Source organism: Mesoplodon mirus, assembly GCF_964341445.2.
Source record: "Mesoplodon mirus genome assembly, chromosome: 6".
Lineage (NCBI taxonomy): Eukaryota > Metazoa > Chordata > Mammalia > Artiodactyla > Ziphiidae > Mesoplodon > Mesoplodon mirus.
Window position 1 is genome coordinate 91,967,689 of NC_138982.1, and position 23,116 is coordinate 91,990,804.

General features: G+C 40.2%; 1 protein-coding gene across 1 annotated transcript in view; it reads left to right on the plus strand.

Annotated features, from left to right (window-relative positions):
- Positions 1-23,116, plus strand: part of MYH15 (myosin heavy chain 15) — a gene marked incomplete at both ends in the record, with an annotated part of 184,460 nt that overhangs the window by 84,011 nt on the left and 77,333 nt on the right. The window contains 7 exon segments of the mRNA XM_082624363.1: positions 11,797-12,001; positions 12,005-12,059; positions 15,155-15,399; positions 16,783-16,959; positions 18,633-18,687; positions 18,690-18,777; positions 22,324-22,414. Coding sequence (XP_082480489.1) covers positions 11,797-12,001; positions 12,005-12,059; positions 15,155-15,399; positions 16,783-16,959; positions 18,633-18,687; positions 18,690-18,777; positions 22,324-22,414 — 916 coding nt within the window.

Below are 23,116 nucleotides of genomic sequence, written 5' to 3' on the forward strand. Positions count from 1 at the left end.
TTCAGATATTTTTGCGCTGCTTCCAGTCTTCCCTTTGGAGGGATTCTTTATAATTGGCAAAATCTGGATCTCTGAGAGCAGTGTGACTCATAATTCAAAACAGAAGGAGACCTAGAAGTGTTTGCATGCATCTCACAGCCAGCTCTGTGGGGAAGTTTGCTGCAAAGTAGGTAGGTGTTCTGATCACTTTACAGCCTCCCCTGGGTCAGAAACTTACTCTTGGTGACATGTAACCATAACTCTGTTACTTCATTTCAGGCAGGTTCACTAGGGACATTTATCATCACCTCTGGACACTGAGGCATAGGTTTTGTTTAATAGAAGAAAACCTTTAATAGAATCATGGAAAGCAAGCTAACAAAATCTCCAAACAGAGGGATTATGAGCAAGGGATTCTGTGGTTGTCGTATTTACTTTTTACCATAGCACAGTTTACCTTCTGGAGAGAGGTCCACAGGTCTTGGTATAATTTGCTTACTTGACAGTCTGTTAATTCCCTCTCTTTCCCCGAAAATATTATTTCATGGTGATGTCAAGGATATTAGAGAGACATCTCCTAAGAGTCTTCTGTGACCTCCATACAGTGCCTAATGTGGTGTGGGAATTTATGAGAGTTTGGGGTTCAGGAGACATGCCTTCTATGACCAGTTTTGTAAACTTGGATAAGACTCTTAATTTCTCAAGTTCACTTCCTTCATCTCTAAAATGAGGTCTTTACTATCCATTCTCTCTAAATCATAGAATGACTTTAAAGGAATTATTATGAAATATTTCAAATACAAAAAGTACAGAAAATATTATAATGCATACTCATGGAGCTATCATCAAAGTACATCAGTTCCTAACATTTTCTCTGTAGTATCTCACAACTTAAAAATAAATAATTAAAAAAGTTGAAACCCTTTGTGTATTTCTCCCTTGATCCAGATCCTATTCCTAGCTCCTGAGATCCTGAATTCATTTTTATCCCTCTGTTTCATTCATATTTCATATATAAAGCACATAAAGTTTAACATTTTTCTGTAGTTACTCACAATATATTTTAAAAAATAAATTAACAGACTCAGTTTAAGCCCCTTGCATATTTCTCCCTTGATCCAAGTTCTGTGGAGATATGCAGGTGTCCTTAAAAAGTTACATGATTTTGCATGTTTTTAGTCTTCGCATAAATATGCTCTGTATATTATCTTAAAATTTGTTCTTTACATTCAGTACTAGCTTTTAAATTTATTAATGTTGATAAATCTAAGGTTAGATTATTGATCTTAACTATTGTATAGTATTCCATCATATGAATATACCACAATTTATTTATCCATTTCCCAGCTCAAGTAAACTTAAGTTATTTATAATTTTTTGCTATTACAAACAGTTCTGCAGTGACATTTTTGTAAATGTCTTCCCCTGCATATATGCAAGAGCTTCTTGAGGGCAATGTTACTCAAAATGCTGGTCCATTGGCTGATAGTACGAGGCCCACACTTTGAGTGGCATTTCTCTAAGGTATGAATTATTTAGGTTTTAGGCTATACACAACTCCAGCGTTACTAGATGTTGCCAAAATGCTTTCTGTTTTACTCTTTACCAGAAGTATATGAAAGTCCTATGGCTCTATATTCTCACCAACTTGTGGTATTTCAACTTCAAAACTTTTGCCAAACTTGGTCATATTTCTGACTTCGGGGAAATATATCATTTTCCTCTTAATATCATGTTTTATGTAGATTTTTTTGGTAGATATGATTTATTCTATAGAGGACATTCGTTCCATCTTATTTTGTTAAGCACGTTTACCAAGAAAGGGTTAAATTCTTCTTTTGCATCTAACCCATAAATGTGTTGAATTAAATTAATAGATTAAAAAAGGTTAAACCCACTTTGTTTATAAAATATGATCTTTTTCATACATTGTGGGGTGGGTTATAGTATTATGGTATTTTTGCCTCAACATTCATGAATAAGTTTGGCCTGTAATTGTTTCTTCTGCTGTTATCTGACTTTGAATCAAGGTTACCTTAACCTCATAAAAGAGTTAGGCAATATTTTCTCTTTTCAAAACATGAAACAATTTATTTTGATTATCTGTCTTTGAGTGCTTGGTAAAATTTGCCTATAAAACCATCTAGATCTGGTGTTTCTTTCATGACAGATTTTACAATTTTGATTTAATTTATTTAATAGATATAGGCCTATTGAGATTTTTTTCTTCTTGAATCAGTTTAGATTAATTTCTTTAAAAAGAGAAATTTTACATTTCTTTTATTTATTTATTTATTTATTTTTATTAGTTTCTGCTTTATAACAAAGTGAATCAGTCATACATATACATCTGTTCCCACATCCCTTCCCTCATGCAACTCCCTCCCTCCCACCGTCCCCATCCCACCCCTCTAGGTGGTCACAAAGCACCGAGCTGATCTCCCTGTGCTCTGTGGCTGCTTCCCACTATCTATCTACCTTACGTTTGGTAGTGTATATATGTCCATGCCTCTCTTTCGCTTTGTCACAGCTTACCCTTCCCCCTCCCCATATCCTCAAGTCCATTCTCAAGTAGGTCTGTGTCTTTATTCCCGTTTTACCCCTAGGTTCTTCATGACATTTTTTTTTTAAAATTCCGTATATATGTGTTAGCATACGGTATTTGTCTTTCTCTTTCTGACTTACTTCACTCTGTATGACAGACTCTAGGTCTATCCACCTCATTACAAATAGCTCAGTTTCATTTCTTTTTATGGCTGAGTAATATTCCATTGTATATATGTGCCACATCTTCTTTATCCATTCATCCAATTATGGACACTTAGGTTGTTTCCAGCTCCGGGCTATTGTGAATAGAGCTGCAATGAACATTTTGGTACATGTCTCTTTTTGAATTATGGTTTTCTCAAGGTATATGCCTAGTAGTGGGATTGCTGGGTCATATGGTAGTTCTATTTTTAGTTTTTTAAGGAACCTCCATACTGTTCTCCATAGTGGCTATACCAATTCACATTCCCACCAGCAGCGCAAGAGTGTTCCCTTTTCTCCACAACCTCTCCAGCATTTATTGTTTCTAGATTTCTTGATGATGGCCATTCTGACTGGTGTGAGATGATATCTCATTGTAGTTTTGATTTGCATTTCTCTAATGATTAATGATGTTGAGCATCCTTTCATGTGTTTGTTGGCAGTCTGTATATCTTCTTTGGAGAAATGCCTATTTAAGTCTTCTGCCCATTTTTGGATTGGGTTGTATGTTTTTTTGCTATTGAGCTGCATGAGCTGTTTATAAATTTTGGAGATTAATCCTTTGTCAGTTGCTTCATTTGCAAATATTTTCTCCCATTCTGAGGGTTGTCTTTTGGTCTTGTTTATGGTTTCCTTTGCTGTGCAAAAGCTTTGAAGTTTCATTAGGTCCCATTTGTTTATCTTTGTTTTTATTTCCATTTCTCTAGGAGGTGGGTCCAAAAGGATCTTGCTGTGATTTATGTCATAGAGTGTTCTACCTATGTTTTCCTCTAAGGGTTTGATAGTTTCTGGCCTTACATTTAAGTCTTTAATCCATATTGAGCTTATTTTTGTGTATGGTGTTAGGGAATGATCTAATCTCATACTTTTACATGTCCCTGTCCAGTTTTCCCAGCACCACTTATTGAAGAGGCTGTCCTTTCTCCACTGTACATTCCTGCCTCCTTTATCAAAGATAAGTTGGCCATATGTGCGTGGGTTTATCTCTGGGCTTTCTATCCTGATCCACTGATCTATCTTTCTGTTTTTATGCCAGTACCAGACTGTCTTAATTACTGTAGCTTTGTAGTATAGTCTGAAGTCAGGGAGCCTGATTCCTCCAGCTCCGTTTTTCGTTCTCAAGATTGCTTTGGCTATTTGGGGCCTTTGGTTTTTCCAAACAAATTTTGAAATTTTTTGTTCTAGTTCTGTGAAAAATGCCAGTGGTAGTTTGATAGGGATTGCATTGAATCTGTAGATTGCTTTGGGTAGTAGAGTCATTTTCACAATATTGATTCTTCCAATCCAGGAGCATGGTATATCTCTCCATCTATTTGTATCATCTTTAATTTCTTTCATCAGTGTCTTATAATTTTCTGCATACAGGTCTTTTGTCTCCTTAGGTAGGTTTATTCCTAGATATTTTATTCTTTTTGTTGCGATGGTAAATGGGAGTGTTTTCTTGATTTCATTTTCAGATTTTTCATCATTAATGTACAGGAATGCCAGAGATTTCTGTACATTAATTTTGTATCCTGCTACTTTACCAAATTCATTGATTAGCTCTAGTAGTTTTTCGGTAGCATCTTTAGGATTCTCTATGTATAGTATCATGTCATCTGCAAACAGTGACAGCTTTACTTCTTCTTTTCCAATTTGGATTCCTTTTATTTCCTTTTCTTCTCTGATTGCTGTGGCTAAAACTTCCAAAACTATGTTGAATAAGAGTGGTGAGAGTGGGCAGCCTTGTCTTGTTCCTGATCTTAGTGGAAATGGTTTCAGTTTTTCACCATTGAGGACAATGTTGGCTGTGGGTTTGTCATATATGGCCTTTATTATGTTGAGGAAAGATCCCTCTATGCCTACTTTCTGCAGGGTTTTTATCATAAATGGGTGTTGAATTTTGTCGAAAGCTTTCTCTGCATCTATTGAGATGCTCATATGGTTTTTCTCCTTCAACTTGTTAATATGGTGTATCACATTGATTGATTTGCGTATATTGAAGAATCCTTGCATTCCTGGAATAAACCCCACTTGATCATGGTGTATGATCCTTTTAATGTGCTGTTGGATTCTGTTTGCTAGTATTTTGTTGAGGATTTTTGCATCTATGTTCATCAGTGATATTGGCCTGTAGTTTTCTTTCTTTGTGACATCCTTGCCTGGTTTTGGTATCAAGGTGATGGTGGCCTCATAGAATGAGTTTGGGAGTGTTCCTTCCTCTGATATTGTTTGGAAGAGTTTGAGAAGGATGGGTGTTAGCTCTTCTCTAAATGTTTGATAGAATTCGCCTGTGAAGCCATCTGGTCCTGGGCTTTTGTTTGATGGAAGATTTTTAATCACAGTTTCAATTTCAGTGCTTGTGATTGGTCTATTCATATTTTCTATTTCTTCCTGAGTCAGTCTTGGCAGGTTGTGCATTTCTAAGAATTTGTCCATTTCTTCCAGGTTGTCCATTTTATTGGCATGGAGTTGCTTATAGTAATCTCTCATGATCTTTTGTATTTCTGCAGTGTTAGTTGTTACTTCTCCTTTTTCATTTCTAATTCTATTGATTTGAGTCTTCTCCCTTCTTTTCTTGATGATTCTGGCTAATGGTTTGTCAATTTTGTTTATCTTCTCAAAGAACCAGCTTTTAGTTTGATTGATCTTTGCTATCGTTTCCTTCATTTCTTTTTCATTTATTTCTGATCTGATCTTTATGATTTCTTTCCTTCTGCTAGCTTTGGGGGTTTTTTGTTCTTCTTTCTCTAATTGCTTTAGGTGCAGGGTCAGGTTGTTTACTCGAAATGTTTCCTGTTTCTTAAGGTGGGATTGTATTGCTATAAACTTCCCCCTTAGAACTGCTTTTGCTGCGTCCCATAGGTTTTGGGTCGTCGTGTCTCCATTGTCATTTGTTTCTAGGTATTTTTTAATTTCCTCTTTGATTTCTTCAGTGATCACTTCGTTATTGAGTAGTGTATTGTTTAGCCTCCAAGTGTTTGTATTTTTTACAGATCTTTTCCTGTAATTGATGTCTAGTCTCATAGCATTGTGGTCGGAAAAGATACTTGATACAATTTCAATTTTCTTAAATTTACCAAGGCTTGATTTGTGACCCAAGATATGATCTATCCTGGAGAATGTTCCATGAGCACTTGAGAAAAATGTGTATTCTGTTGTTTTTGGATGGAATGTCCTATAAATATCAACTAAGTCCATCTTGTTTAATGTATCATTTAAAGCTTGTGTTTCCTTATTTATTTTCATTTTGGATGATCTGTCCAGTGGTGAAAGTGGGGTGTTAAAGTCCCCTACTATGATTGTGTTACTGTCGATTTCCCCTTTTATGGCTGTTAGTATTTGCCTTATGTATTGAGGTGCTCCTATGTTGGGTGCATAAATATTTACAATTGTTATATCTTCTTCTTGGATTGATCCCTTTATCGTTATGTAGTGTCCTTCTTTGTCTCTTCTAATAGTCTTTATTTTAAAGTCTATTCTGTCTGATATAAGAATTGCTACTCCAGCTTTCTTTTGATTTCCATTTGCATGGAATATCTTTTTCCATCCCCTTACTTTCAATCTGTATGTGTCTCTAGGTCTGAAGTGGGTCTCTTGTAGACAGCATATATATGGGTCTTGTTTTTGTATCCATTCAGCCACTCTGTGTCTTTTGGTGGGAGCATTTAGTCCATTTACATTTAAGGTAATTATTGATATGTATGTTCCTATTCCCATTTCCTTAATTGCTTTGGGTTCGTTATTGTAGGTATATTCCTTCTGTTGTGTTTCCTGCCTAGAGAAGTTCCTTTAGCATTTGTTGTAAAGCTGGTTTGGTAGTGCTGAACTCTCTCAGCTTTTGCTTGTCTGTAAAGGTTTTAATTTCTCCATCAAATCTGAATGAGATCCTTGCTGGGTAGAGTAATCTTGGTTGCAGGTTTTTCTCCTTCATCACTTTAATTATGTCCTGCCACTCCCTTCTGGCTTGTAGAGTTTCTGCTGAGAGATCAGCTGTTAACCTGATGGGGATTCCCTTGTGTGTTATTTGTTGTTTTTGCCTTGCTGCTTTTAATATGATTTCTTTGTGTTTAATTTTTGACAGTTTGATTAATATGTGTCTTGGCGTATTTCTCCTTGGATTTATTCTGTATGGGACTCTCTGTGCCTCCTGGACTTGATTAACTATTTCCTTTCCCATATTGGGGAAGTTTTCAACTATAATCTCTTCAAATATTTTCTCAGTCCCTTTCTTTTTCTCTTCTTCTTCTGGAACCCCTATAATTCGAATGTTGGTGCGTTTAATGTTGTCCCAGAGGTCTCTGAGACTGTCCTCTGTTCTTTTCATTCTTTTGTCTTTATTTTGCTCTGCATCAGTTATTTCCACTATTTTATCTTCCACCTCACTTATCCGTTCTTCTGCCTCAGTTATTCTGCTATTGATCCCATCTAGAGTATTTTTCATTTCATTTATTGTGTTTTTAATCGATGCTTGATTCATCTTTAGTTCTTCTAGGTCCTTGTTAACTGTTTCTTGCATTTTGTCTATTCTATTTCCTAGATTATGGATCTTGGAAATAGAATCTTGGATCAGCTTTACTATCATTATTCTGAATTCTTTTTCAGGTAGACTGCCTATTATCTCTTCATTTGTTAGGTCTGGTAGGTTTTTATCTTGCTCCTTCACCTGCTGTGTGTTTTTCTGTCTTCTCATTTTGCTTATGTTACTGTGTTTGGGGTCTCCTTTTTGCAGGCTGCAGATTCGTAGTTCCCGTTGTTTTTGGTGTCTGACCCCAGTGGCTAAGGTTGTTTCAGTAGGTTGTGTAGGCTTCCTGGTGGGGGGGACTAATGCCTGTGTTCTGGTGGTTGAGGCTCGATCTTGTCTTTCTGGTGGACAGGTCCACGTCTGGTGGTGTGTTTTGGGGTGCCTATGGCCTTATTATGTTTTTAGGTAGCCTCTTTGCTAATGGGTGGGGTTGTGTTCCTGCCTTGCTAGTTGCTTGGCATAGGGTGACCAGCGCTGTAGCTTGCTGGTCGTTGACTGAAGCTGGGTGCTGGTGTTGGGATGGAGATCTCTGGGAGATTTTCGCTGCTTGATATTATGTGTAGCTGGGAGGTCTCTTGTGGACCCGTGTCCTGAAGTTGGCTCTCCCACTTCAGAGGCACAGCACTGGCTCCTGGCTGCAGCACCAAGAGCCTTTCATCCACCCGGCTCAGAATAACAGGGAGAAAATGTAGAAAGAAAGAATTAGTAGAAGAAAGAAAGAGAGAGGGAAAGAAAGGAAGAAGGGAAGAAAGGAAGGAAGGAAGAAAGAAAGAAAGGAGGGAGGGAGGGAGGAAGGATGGAAAGAAAGAAGGAAAGAAAGGAGGGAGGGAGGGAGGAAGGAAAGAAAGAAAGAAAGACAGGAGGGAGGGAGGGAGGAAGGAAAGAAAAAGAAGGAAAGGAGGAGCGGAGGGAGGGAGGGAGGAAGGGAAGGTAGGAAAAAAAGAAAGAGCAGGTAAAGTAAAATAGATTAAAGTATGAAATATAGTAGCGTTATTAAAATTAGAAAGTAATTATTGAAAAAAAAAAACGGACCGATATAACCCTGGGACATATGGTGGAAGCAAAGCTATACAGAGAGAATCTTACACAGAAGATTACACATACACATTCACAAAAAGAGAGCAGGGGGAAAAATCAAAAATCTTGCTCTCCAAGTCCACCTCCTCAATTTGGGATAATTCGTTGTAAAAAGAGGAAAAGGGCGAGAAGTCTGAAATCTTGCTCTCTAAGTCCACCTCCTTTATTTGGAATAATTCGTTGTAAAAAGAGGAAAAGGGGGGAAAGTCTTAAATCTTGTCCTCAAAGTCCACTTCCTCAATTTGGGATGATTCGCTGTCCATTCATGCACTCCACAGACGCAGGGCACATCAAATGGACCGTGGAGCTTTAATCCGCTGCCTCCGAGGCTGCACAGAGAGATTTCCCTGTCTCTGCTCTCACAGCTCCCGGGTCTCAGCCTTGGACCTGGCCCCGCCTCTGCGCGTAGGTCGCCGGAGGGCGTCCGTTCTTCGCTCATACAGGACGGGTTTAAAGGAGCCGCTGATTCGGGGGCTCTGGCTCACTCAGGCAGAGGGGAGGGAGGGGTGCGCAGTGTGGGGCGGGCCTGCGGCGGCAGAGGCCAGCGTGACATTGCAGCAGCCCGTGGTGCTCCGTGCGCTTTCCCGGGAAAGCCGTCCCCGGGTCTCGGGACCCCGGCAGTGGCGGGGTGCACAGGCCCCCCGGAAGGCGGGGCGGACAGTGACCCGCGCTCGCACACAGGCCCGGCGGCGGCGGCGGCGGCGGCAGTGGCGGCGGTGGCGGCGGCGGCGGGCGGCGGCGGGCGGCGGCGGCGGCGGCGGCGGCGGCCCACGCCCGTCTCCGAGGTCCGCGCCTTACCCGCGGCTCGCGCCTGTCTCCGGCGCTTCCCCAAGCAGCTCTCTTAATGCCCTCTCCTCGCGCACCAGGAAACAAAAGGGAAAAAAGTCTCTTGCCTCTTCAGCAGCTCCAGACCCTTTCCCCGGACTCCCTCCGGGCTAGCCGTGGTGCACTAACCCCTTCAGGCTCTCTTCCTGCCGCCAGCCCCAGTCCTCTCCCTGCGCTCCGACTGAAAGCCGATACCCGAGCCTCAGCTCCCAGCCCCGCCCGCCACGGCGGCCGTGCAGACAAGCCTCTTGGGCTGGTGTGTGCCTGAGGGCACCGGTCCTCTGTGCCAGAATCTCTCCGCTTTGCCCTCCGCACCCCTGTTGCTGTGCTCTCCTCCGCTATGCTACTCCAAAGCTTTCCCCCTCCGCCACCTGCAGTCTCCACCCGCGAAGGGGCTTGTAGTGTGTAGAAACCTTCCCTCCTTCACGGCTCCCTCCCACTGGTGCAGGTCCCGTCCCTATCCTATTGTCTCTGTTTATTCTTTTTTTCTTTTGCCCTACCCAGGTATGTGGGGAGTTTCTTGCCTTTTGGGGGGTCTGAGGTCTTCTGTCAGCGTTCAGTAGGTGTTCTGTAGGAGTTGTTCCACGTGTAGATGAATTTCTAATGTATCTGTGGGGAGGAAGGTGATCTCCGCGTCTTACTCTTGCGCCATCTTCCTCCGGGCTCTACATTTCTTTTAAATCTTCCAACTTGCTAGATTATAATTTTTAATCTCTATCATATCTACAATTATGTTTCTAGGGCATGATCATAGATTATTTTATTTTAGAGTATTATCACTCCTAGTATTGTTTATTTATGCCTTCTCTTTCTCTTGCTTATTCATGTCAGATGTTTATTTAATTATACTATTTAATAACCCACCTTAACATTTTTTCATATTTTTTTTGGTTTTATCGTTCATTAGTTTCTGATCTCAGCTTTATTCTTTCCTTCCTTCCACTTGCTTGGGTTTATTTTTCTTAATTCACAATTTTTTTTCAGTGTGGCTAATCAGCTGCTTAATTCTCCCATTGAGTATTTGATTTCAATGACTATGCTTTTCAGTACTAGACGTTTTATATGGTCCTCTTTCAAATCCGTCTGCCCTTTTGTCATAGTGACTCATTTCTTTCTTGTTTTTTTCAGTTCTTTCCTTTATGTCTTTAATAATTCTTTTTTTTTTTTTTTTTTGCTGTATGCCGGCCTCTCACTGTTGTGGCCTCTCCCGTTGCGGAGCACAGGCTCCCGATGCGCAGGCTCAGCAGCCATGGCTCACGGGCCCAGCCGCTCCACGGCATGTGGGATCTTCCCATACCAGGGCACAAACCCGTGTCCCCTGCATCGGCAGGCAGACTCTCAACCACTGCGCCACCAGGGAAGCCCTGTCTTTAATAATTCTTAAGAATTATTTTATGATCTCCACCAGATTGTTCAATTATCTAAAATTCTTGGGGGTTTAATTAAACTTTTTATTGTGGGTGCTCACCCTCACTTATGTTTGAATTTTTTTCTATATGTGTTTTGTAATTTTGAACTATAAGCTCATCTTCAAGGGGACTTTAAGAAAATCTCTAGTGCTTGATTTTAGGGTATTTTCTTCAGTGCACTTTTGTATTTTTCCCCCAAGGGCCCAAGGGTATTTATTACCAGTGTAAAAAAATGATTATGCTAATTTCTTGTGTATTTCTGCACTAATCAAGTAGTATAATTTAAATCTCAAACACTCCAGTGGTGCTGGTTCATAGTATAAAAAAAAATTCTTAGCGTAGGATCTTTTTTCTGCACCCTGAGCCCAGACCAAATCAGATGTACTTCTCTTTGACTTCTCTCTGTGCCAGTGGGTGAATTTTTAAATCCTCCTTTTCATTAAGGGTAAAATTCTTTGAAAATCGCAGCCTTTCTCTTTATCCACAAGGATATAAAAATACAAACCCTACAATACCAAGCCTGGCTTCCTCCTTCTGTAAGGATGGTCAGACTGTACAAGCATTCACTTTTCACTCTGTTTTTTTTTAGCTCCCTCTATACTTCTTACCCTCTTTAAGGGTCAGCTCTCATTTAAAGGATGTTTGTAGTGGAAACATTTTCAGGACACATAGTCCACAACACTGTTGGCCCCAGAAGTCCCTCAAAGGATTTTTGATAGAATCAAATGAGAGCTTGGATGTAGAAGTGCTTTGAAGACTAATGAGGATTTATAATGACTCCTAAAAAGATGTGCTTATTAAGGATCTTAATTTGGAAAATAACTTTTATTTTTAAATTTTTTTATTTTTATTTTTTAAAATTTTATTTATTTTTGGCTGCGTTGGGTCTTTGTTGCTGTGCGTGGGCTTTCTGTAGTTACAGCAAGTGGGGGCTACGCTTCATTACAGTGCACGGGCTTCTCATTGCAGTGGCTTCTCTTGTTGCAGAGCACGAGCTCTATGAACGTGGGCTTCAGTAGTTGCAGCACACGGGCTCAATAGTTGCAGCACGTGGCTCGCAGGCTCAGTAGTTGTGGTGCACAGGCTTAGTTGCTTCATGGCATGTGGGATCTTCTTGGACCAGGGATCGAATCTGTGTCCCCTGAATTGGCAGGCAGATTCTTAACCACCCAACACCAGGGAAATCCGGAAAATAACTCTTTTATAGTCTAGGTTAACTTGCTTTTATTTATTTATTTTTCCCCCTCGATTTAGGGATGCACTTCTTTTGATCCAGTGGAATGTAAGAGCTTTCATGGCTGTGAAGGGCTGGCCATGGATGAGGCTCTTTTTCAAGATCAAGCCTCTTGTTAGATCTGCTGGAATGGGAAAGGAGGTAGCTGGACTGAAGGAAGAGTGTGTGCAGCTGCAAAAAGCCTTGGCAAAATCAGAATCTCAGAGGGAGGAGCTGAAAGCCAAGTAAGTCTCCCTACTCCAGGAAAAGAATGACTTGCTTTTTCAGCTGCAGGCTGTGACTGGCCCCACCATTTCTTCTTCAAATCAAGTTTCTAATTAGATTCCCTTGTTTTGCAGGCAGTATTGACTTGAAAAAATAGAGGCACGTGCTTTGCAAATACTGTAGAATTTCATCCAACACAGACAATGGAAACACTTAGAGAGACACCCTGTTTTATAGTGAAGTGATTTCATTGGCAGTATGTCTTTGAAAAAGGGACAAACTTTTAGATGGGTTTTAACTATATAAACAGTTGGAAATCTATCATGGGAGCCAGGAAGCTCTGGATCTTAATTCAAATTCTGTAGTTAGCACATAACCCATTAGCAAATCAAAAGATAGGATCTTAGTAGGTCCTGAGAAAAGCTTTACTGAGATCTTCAGGATTATTGCAGTATGCCCCTAACTGGTTTTCCTGATTTTGATCTCCCTACTTGCCCTTTCCCAGTCCAAGTCAATATCACAATCAGTTGAGTTCTTAAAACAGCAGTTTTCAACCTTGACTTTGCATCAAACTTATTTGTGAAGCATTAACAAATAAAAAGAAACGTGCCTAGACCCCACTCTCAGATACTTTGACTAAGCGGGTCTTGTGTGGGTCCAAATCATCTGTATGGGTGATTCTGATATCCAGCCAGGATTGAGAACCATTGTCTTGAACAAATATGTTGCTTCCCTGATGAACAAGCTTCAGATCCTGCAATATGTGCATTATAGAATCCAAACCCTTGGCCCTGGCATCTGAGCCTCCATCTCTAATCTGATGCCGATGTGCCATTATTCACTCCCTTTTTTATTCCTCTTCTCTAGCTACCAGGACTACTGTTACATCCCAAAGGCAGGTATGAAATTTCATCCACCTTTATTGTACTCTCCACCCCACTTAGCACAGTGCTAAGTTAAATAATACTGGGTTCAAATACATTATATAAATATATTGTATTTTTCCTGCTTTTTGGAATTATGGAAAACAGAAAATTTAGTAGTTTTAGGCTGACCCAAGTTATTCATTTCTTTTGGGACTCTGCTACCCATCAGTGTTCCAGTAGGCCATATTTTACATGAGAGTTTACATTGAGACCCACATTTCTGATACATATTTAATATAGCAGTGGTTCAAGAACTTTAGTGTGTATCAGCCTCACCTGGGATGCTTGTTAGAAATAGATTCCTAGGCCCCACTCCAAGCCTACATTAAGATCCATATTGTGAGAATCACAGTTTTTAATATCATATTTTGTCTGGCTTAGGACACAGGGAGACTTGGATGAGACCTGGCCTCCTAGTTTTCATCATTCTTCCTCTCAACAAAAAGAGTGGCCAGTGCTACCTGGGCTGATGTGGAGATAGAAATACACCCAACTTGTGAAGGGAGAGGTGGGTAAAAGTCTGGGATACATGATAAAAGATCATTGTGGGGAGTATAGGAGACACATGAAGCCAATTGCAGGGCAAGTCCTGGAAGGCTGAGATGAGTTCAAATTGTAACTGATTTAAAAAGCTGACCTGGCTATGAAATATTTTATCTCATTGATTTTTTTTATCTCATTGATTTTTAAGAAACACACCTCCATACAGTAGGAATCAAGGAAACAAGGATTCTTTTCAAATTATTCACTAACTCAAACTACCAGCAGCACTGAGTGAACCCATTTCAATTAACGCTGCGAGTACATGAGAAAATAACTGCCACTGGGGAAAGGATGTCCCTACTGTTAAACTGTCACACCACTGCTCAGCTGGCCCCAAACCTGCCATCATGTTTAATGAGAGGATCGATGATGGTCGATTGGATTGTTGGCTTCATTTGGTGATGGTGACAGGTCCTGTACAAGTGTTGAATGGAAGAGAGCAAAGAGCTATTCTGCCTGTCAACCTGGGATGAACTAAGATCAAATGTCCGCAATATTGCTCAAGCATTGGAAGCTTCTCTGATTTGCATGGATCCTTTTTGTCTTAACATTTTTGTTTGTTTTTAGTTTAGCCTTTCTCTTGGGTCTTCAATGATGTTGGAGATTCACTATTTTATACCTCCCCCATCTGTGCCTCTTTGAGCCCCATTTCTTGGGCAGACAGGCTGAGAGTTAGCCAGGATCCAATAGCCTGGATTTTTGCCCTTCTCTGCTCTTGATCTAAGTAGATGAAACAACGTAAGCCAAGCAAATAGTTAGGTAATAGATTGCCCAAATTGCAGAGGATGGATGAGGTCTAAAGATGAAATATGGAGATATGTGTGAAGTTATGTCACAGCGAGACCTACAGTAATTAAGAACTTGCTCACAGAAAAGAGGTTTTATTTAGCCTCTAAATGGAGACAAATGAAAGGAGTTCAAAGTTACACAAGGTGCTTTTGTAGCAAAAAGCAATCGGCCCCGTCGTTTTTGACTTGGACCATAACACAGAAAGAGTGGGCCACACAGTGAGAGTTGGCAGCAGTATGTTTGAAAAAATAAGAGGAAGGAGGATTGCACACTCTATGGTTATAACTTGGGGAATTTACTGCTGGCAGAACCATCGAGAAAAATATTTTAGTTGGAAATAATAGTAAAGTCTAGTTAGTGATATTCAAGGAACCTCATGAATTGTAAATTCAGCTTATGAATAAAAAAATATACAGCCCAGCTGTATTTATTAGAAGATGCTTATATATTAAACAAGTGCATCAGGGTCCTTATAATAATATTATAAATATTCTATTGTCTGAGGGAGCACCACTTTCTTAAAAGACCACATTCTGAGCAGGTACCGCCCTCAAACTATATGCCTGCAGGGATGCTTCCAGTAGCTGTGATTTAATCAGCACACCACTGATTTTTGGAGGCACGTTAGCTCCTTTAGCCCACCAGGATTCTATTAAGTGCTTTAGAAGAGGTAATCTAATCTACTGAATGGCCTGAAAGATCAAAAGCACCTCCAAACACAAGCAACCCCTCCACTTCTCAACCATAGGGTCAGGGAACTGGGAATATTATTTCAACTGCTTAGGAAAGGTAGGCAAAAGTGCCGGGCAGAGGACAGGCAGTTATCTCTCTGCTGTGTGTTAAGCAGCATTTCGCCTGGCTGATAAATTACTTCCAGCTGTTGGCAACAATTTTCTCCTCATCATGGCGGGAGCAGAGACCCTGGCAAATGCTGAAGAGCAGTGCGAGTCACTGATTAAATCCGAGATCCAGCTGGAGGCCAGCGTCCAGGCGCTGTCTGTGTGGGGGGGCTGGGGGGAGGAAGAAGAGGAGGTAAATTCCCAGCTGACTGCCAGGGGGCGGAGACTCGAAGATGAATGTTCCACGTCGAAGAAGGAAGAAATCGATGACTTGGAAACACTATTGGCGAAGTCACAGAAGAAGCGTGCTTCAGAGTACAAGGTACTTTTTCTATAATGTCAGGAAGGCCTAGATGCCTGAATTCCACACTCCCAATCGGGCTCCAGGACCAGACTTGCTCTGTTTATATTAATTAACACAGTGGTCCGCAACTTTACAGCACTGGGAGTCAGAACTGGCATCAAATGAAGGATCTGGTGAACTGTGCCATCCTAATTCAAAGTTCCAACTTGAATTTATGGAACCCCACTTAATCTCCCAAATGAAACATTTTCATTTGTTCCAATCTAATTGCATCTGAAATCTGATAGAAAGAGCAAGATGGTTTCATTGGGCCTCTAAGTATCCTTTTTTGGAAGGAGAGGGAACAGGATGCAGTTTATTGAAAGGTGATTTGGGACACGTCTGAATTCCCACCTCTGTCGTTGATTTGGAGCTTGACCTTGAAATGTCATTTTAATCCCAGCTAAGGACCTTAATGTTTTGTTCTTTTTATCTGAGGTTTTTATCTTGTGCATCTGTGTATAGACTGAAGTCAGCTGAGGGGTCTGTATCAAACCTTTGATAAAAAAAAAAGTCTCCAGAATAATACTGTAATTTTGGCAGATGATTAAATAGCAACTCTTGTACATCAGTTCCCTTTCATAAAAAGCACTTGGACCTGATATAAATGGCTTGCATTTTTGCCTATTTTATCAGCTGGAACTCTTCTTTAACTGCCACTTTTTTAGGATTTGAGGCACAAGATTAATATTGCCCCGAATACTCTAAAGAAAGCTAAATTACCTTTAGTGGTGTTCTTGTTATACAAATAATACGACACTCTGAATACTGGCCATCCACTGACCTATGCTGATAATATATATATATTTTTAATTAATTAATTAATTTATTTATTTTTGGCTGTGTTGGGTCTTCGTTTCTGTGCGAGGGCTTTCTCTAGTTGCGGCGAGCAGGGGCCACTCTTCATCGCGTTGCACGGGCCTCTCACTATCGTGGCCTCTCTTGTTGCGGAGCACAGGCTCCAGACGTGCAGACTCAGTAGTTTGGCTCACGGGCCCAGTTGCTCCGCGGCATGTGGGATCTTCCCAGACCAGGGCTCGAACCCGTGTCCCCTGCATTGGCAGGCGGATTCTCAACCAATGTGCCACCAGGGAAGCCCCTATGCTGATAATATTTGATTAACCAGAATACCCCATTCCCCGACCAGGAGAGCTAACAGATCATTTGTGTCTGTGTGTAAAAGAAAAAGTGAATTTAGAGTTTTAAAAAGTCCATCAGGAATTTGGCTAAATTTGGTTCTTTATGACAGTGGATACCTCATGAAATTTTTGGTCCTAGAAAAGAGAGGAGATGGCCCTTAGCATTTATACCCCACCTTCCATAAGTGGCTCTCATGGAACTGTTGTCGTCTTCTCCCCACAGGTTAAGCATCTGACTGAGGAGGTGGAGTCTCTCAGTGAGGATGTCAGCAAACTTCAGCGAGCAGCCAAGGCTGCACAGGAGACCCACCAGCAGACCCTGGAGGATCTGCATGTGGAAGAGGAGAAAACCCTCACCCTGAGCAAAACCAAGCTGACACTAGAGCAGCCAGTGAACGAGGTCAGTAGTGACACGTCTTGCTAGTTAGCTGTGTGTCTACATCTGTACAAACCTCCACTTTTACTTAGTTCATTTATCTTGACATTTTCAGGAAAACTTAGTAGCATGGTTCGTTTCCCTCATTATTTAGAAATAAGAGGTGAACCACTACAGTAAAAGAAAGGCCCCAGCATGTAATCTGTCTGTTTTTGTATGCAACTTTCATACAACCCTGGGCAGTGGGAGAACACTGAGATGAATCAAGAAGGGGTATCACTCTGACTGTTCCCCACAGAACCTGGTGTTTTGCCCTGCAGATATGTTGGTGCTTTATCTGACACTAGTATTGAACGATTGCTTTAAGGCCCTGTTGTGTCTCCAGCCGTGCACTGAGGTTTGTTAAAGTAGAAAGATATGTAAGTCGCAAGCTGTGTTCTACCAACACTATTGGAAAACACGTGTAAGATTCTGGAGATGGTGCCCCTGTTCTGCCTCCAAATACCTTGTGAAATAAAGTGGCTTCAGACGAGTCTCAGTGGTTAGGGTCATCACTCTTCCTGTTTCCTCCCAGCTGACAGTGTGTGCATTCACTGTTTTATTAGTCCCCAAAGCTTAGCCTTTATAAAATTGCTGACAAGCGTGGTTAGGTTGTTTTTTTTTATTATTATTATCTGTATCTATGCCTTTCTATCAGTTTCCTCTACTACCTATTAGTCGTCTCACCTGTCTCACCTGTCTTCCTATTTCCACTGATACGTATCTCACAAAGCCTCAATATGGGGATTTATTGGTTGTGTGCAAACAACACACACACACACACTGTCACACATGCATTCTCACATACTTGTTCTCTCCCAGAGTTCATTTATTTTCAGGTTTTTGCATACGCCCTCCAGAAATTCTCCCTTCTCCCCTATTCGAATTTTATATCTTTTGCTGGTCACAGGAAATAGCTTCTATTGTGGCAAAGTAAATATATCACTGAAAACTAGCCATATTGTAACTGTTATTTAGCCTCCCTTTAAGCTAACCTCAACATCATGGTTGGCAACACTACTCCAGACAGAACTTGAATGTTCTGATCACCTTGTTGGCGGTACCAGAATATGACACAATGTTATGGACCATAGAGGGTACCAAGGTGGTAAAGGAGGGTGTGGAAATCATGCCATGTGAGATGCGTTTGAAAGGGTCAGTGATACTGAGTTGGAAGATTCAGGACAGCTGCCTAATATTCGTGAATGATCATTGGAGACAGATTTGCTTGGTGCTGCTCCTTAGACCGGTGGGACGAATTTACAGAGACTACTTTGGCTTCTTATGAAGACGCACTCCTGAGTAAGTGGACTTATCCACCCATGAAATGAGCTGCCATGTGAAGAAGTGAGCTTCCCATCACTGGAAAGCAATCAAACAAGGGCTCACTAGGCATTTATTATTGGCTTCTTCTGTAGGCTAGAACACATATTCCTTAATCTCTAAAGTTTTCCTTCATCACCGTGATTTCTAGATTCTTTTGTTGTCCTATTGATGGGTACAATATTTATTTTAAAATATCTACATAACTGGACATCATTTACAGACTCTGCTTGTATTTTTCTTTCTTTTTCCAGAAGGTAAGTGGTTAATGAATACATCTAGTAAAGTATAAACTTTACCTATTTATTGGGCTCAATAATGCCTCCTTCTGTCAGCTTGAGGGTGCCCTTGAGCAGGAGAGCAAAGCGAGAATGAACTGTGAAAAGGAAAGTGCCAACTGGAGGGTGAGGTAAAGCTGAACCAGGAAAGCATGGAGGACCTGGAGAGCAGGCAGCTGCAGCTAGCAGAAAAGCTGAGGAGGTGAGTCACCTTTCTGTTGACTCGAGATTCTGGGAGACCTTTTATTGGAGGAAACAGCTCTCTCGTGTCATTTATCCTCATGACCCTAGGGCCAGCTGTCTCAAGACCTGAAGGGGAGGATAAGAAGGATAACAAGCCTAGGAAATTGATTTTTTTTTCTTTTGCTAGACTTTATGTGAACTTTCTTTTTATAATTATGTAATAACCTACAAGAAAGTAACTGAGAAGGCTGACTAGCAGATGCGAATGAAAGGTGTAAGGCACAGGAGGTGCGAATTATTGGAATTTGAAGTTACAAGTCAAAATAAAAATCGCTCACTTCTTTTACTCATGATGAGACCAATGGCCTAAAGTAAAAAAAAAAAAAAAAAAAAAAAAAGAAAATAAATCCTAATGTGAAGTCCCATATACCATCTGATCATTTAAAAAAACAAAACAAGGGCTTCCCTGGTGGCGCAGTGGTTGAGAGTCCGCCTGCCGGTGCAGGGGACACGGGTTCGTGCCCCAGTCCGGGAAGATCCCACATGCCACGGAGCGGCTAGGCCCGTGTGCCATGGCCGCTGAGCCTGCGCGTCCGGAGCCTGTGCTCCACAACGGGAGAGGCCACAGCAGTGAGAGGCCCACATACCGCAAACAAAACAAAACAAAACAAAACAAAACTTGTTTGCCAGATATAACCTCATTAACATTTATATAACTTTTTTCGGTCAAATAATTTACTGTATAAGTATTAAACCTTAAAATTGAAAGCAAAACATAACATGATCAAAATCAGTAGACCTTCAGTTCACACGGATTCCCAAGGAGCTCAGGGCAAGACGGCCCTCTCAGTTTAGTTTCATCATTCAGTGAAATGGATTTTCTCACATTGTCCCTTTTGTCTTCCTCTGTTCAACTAGACTTTCTTCTTCTTCTCCATATTTTTAAAAATTTTTGGCTGAGCTGTGCAGCATGCAGTATCTCAGTTTTCTGACCAGGGATTGAACCTGTGCCCCCTGAAGTGGGAGCCCATAGTCTTAACCACTGGATTGCCAGGGGAGTCCCCAGCTAGACTTTCTTCTAACCATTAGGGATTTTCCAGTTATTTGGAATAGATCAAATAAGAGAGGGAAACAGTGAGATCTAAGAGTGAGATAAGGCCAGGTTAAAGCTGGGAGCACACTGGTTATTGGAGCCCACAGTAAAGAAGAAGAAAGTCAAGTGAGCAACTATGAGCTTCTGGTTTTCCTGTCTGTGTACATGAGTTTCCATTACACATGCTTGTGGTCAGACTTGATTAATAGCCTACCAATAAGTTACTGAACTTGATAGGTGTTTGGAAAGGATGAAATAAGTAACCCTGTGAATGTAACGGAACAGTGAAAGGCAAAATGATGATAGAGTTCCCTAAGCATTCAATTTTGAAGGTTGTGTTTCAGCTCAGCAAAGTGAAAATGATACTCTATGTCCTTGTAGGCCACAGGTCAAAGAGCTCTGGCATTTCAGAAACCCATGTTTTCAGGAAATGATAAATTTATTATACAACATTTTCTCTAAATGGACCTATGTATATATGGAAACAATACATGAAAATGTGGTATTTTAAAATGGTGATGACAGTATAGAATACTTAATAAATAACACTGAGATTATTAGCTATTTCTGAGATAAAAGTTAAATTTCTTCCTCACGCTATTTGCACAAACACAAAATCCAGTTTCATTAAAGAATTAAATGCAAAAATCAAGCTATAAAAGCATTAGAAAATGCAGCATTATTCACCATAGCCAAGATATGGAAACAACTTAAATGCCCACTGATGGATGAATGGGTAAAGAAAATGTGGTGTATACATTTAATGGAACATTATTCAGCCTCTTTTTAAAGGAAATCATGCCGTATGCAACAACATGGATGAACCTGGAGGACATTATGCTAATGAAATAAGTTGGTCACATAAGGACAAATAGTGCATGATTCCATTTATATGAGGCATCTAAAACAGTCAAACTCATAGAAACAGAGTAGAATGGTGGTGTCCAGGGGCTTGGAGGCAGGGGGAAATGTGGAGGTGCTCTTCAATGGGTATAAAGCTTCCATCGTGCAAGATGATTAAGTTCTAGAGAGACGTACAATGTTGTGCCTATATTTAATAATATTGTACACTTAAATATTTGTTGAGAGGGTAGATCTCATGTTAAATGTTCTTCAATTAAATAAAAACAGCAAAAACCATTAAAAAACAAAACCATTAAAAGACAATATAGGTGGTAAATCTTAGGAAACTGGCAGGTCAGACTGAATGAGTCACAAAAATCCAAAGGCATAAAAGGAATATATTGATAAATTTGATGTTGGTACACCAACATTTTAAACATTTATGTGGCAAAAGCCAACATAAATAAAACTGGGGCAAATTAGAAAGTGGGAGAAATATCTGCAGCAGATATCAAAAAATAAATATCAAGAGTATTAAAGGAAAATCTATAATTCAATAATTAGATAAACAACCTAACAGAAAAATGGGCAATGGACACAAGTGGGCAGTTCATTTGTTTTATTGCCTTTTTTTTTTTTTTTTTTTTGCAGAACGCGGGCCTCTCACTGTTGTGGCCTCTCCCGTCGCGGAGCACAGGCTCTGGACGCTCAGGCTCCGCGGCCTTGGCTCACGGGCCCAGCCGCTCCGTGGCATGTGGGATCCTCCTGGACTGGGGCACGAACCCGTGTCCCCTGCATCGGCAGGCAGACTCTCAACCACTGCGCCACCAGGGAAGCCCTATTGCCCATTTTAAAATCCTCATAGTTGATAACATGCTGTCCTCACTAGTAAACAAGGACATTCATTATAAAACAATGACATACTAATCTATTAGATTAGAAAAAATTTAGAAGTGTGCTAATGTTAAGTGTAAATGTAGAGAAATAACCTCACCCTGCTATTGGAGGCCAAAGGGCAAGGTTATAAGTTTTTAAACACATACCTATACCCGACGCACCAATTCCCTGCTCAATATCCACTCTGTAGAGACACTCACATGTACACAAGGGTGCATGTATATGAACAGCATTATTTGTAAAAGTAAAATTTTGGGGAAAAACTCAATGTTTATTAATAGGGAAATGGATAAATAACCACATGATATCTAAATCATAAACTAGTATGTCACAGTTAATTTTTAAGTGAAGTAATCTATGTGTAGGCCAACATGGAAAAATCTCCATGTATTATTGGGTTAAAAATGTTGTAGAATTATAAATTCAAATGTATACAGTATTATACCTTTCACAGTAAAGAAAATGAAACTACTTCTACTGATACATAAGCACAAACATATGTCAATACTCAGAAAAATGTCTGGAAGGATTCACACCGAACTGATTATGGTGGTTACCTCTAGGCAAGGAAGAGAGATTGGGTATAATAGCCAAGAAGACTTCAGCTATAGATGGGATAGTTGAATTTTTTACAGTGAATGACTTCATGTGTTATTACTATAATTTAAAGAATATTTAAACAAAATGTTATTACTCTGAGCAATTCCACTTGATACCTCTTTTCCCTAACAGGAAAGAATTAGAAATGAATCAGCTGAGTTCAAAGGTGGAGGATGAGAAAGGCCTGGTGGCTCAGCTTCAGAAGATGGTTAAAGAGCTCCAGGTAATCATTTATCAAATACCTGTGTGCACCTGTAGTTAGATCCATGGGTGATGATTGACACTTCAGTAACAAATGCTCTGCAAAGGTACCCATAGTTCTAGCCAACTACAGACGAGGCAGAAAAGAGCAGTGGTTGAGAAGGTAACCTGGCATTCTATAGATATGTGACTCTGGAGAACATTACTGTTTAAGCTTAGATTTCCTTATCATGAAGATAATAAAAAACAAGTAGCTAATTTGTTGAACATTTGACATAAACTAGGTATTGTGCTAAAACCCTGGACGTCTACATTTTTACTCATTAATCCTCCTGACAACCTTTGAGCTAAAATTAAATGCAACAGTACATTTAAGTGGTAAGCTCAGTGCCTGACCCATGGTAAGCATTCAATGCTACCAATTTAATTTTTTATGATGATTAGTTTTTGTGATTAGAAGGCAATTATGCTGAAAATCTGTCTTGTAGCTACATGTAGCCTCAAAACATTATTTGATAATGGACAGCTATTTATAAGTTTTAGACCAGGCAACTGTTTTATACTATATGACCATATTATAAAGTAATTTAAAGCATGGATATATCTAACTCCTCATGTATACATGCAGATGGATTTTTTTCCTTTGAAGCTAAGTATTTATGTCACTAATGTAACTATTATTCTAAATAATTTTGGAACTTTTTTCTGATTATTACCTTCTGAG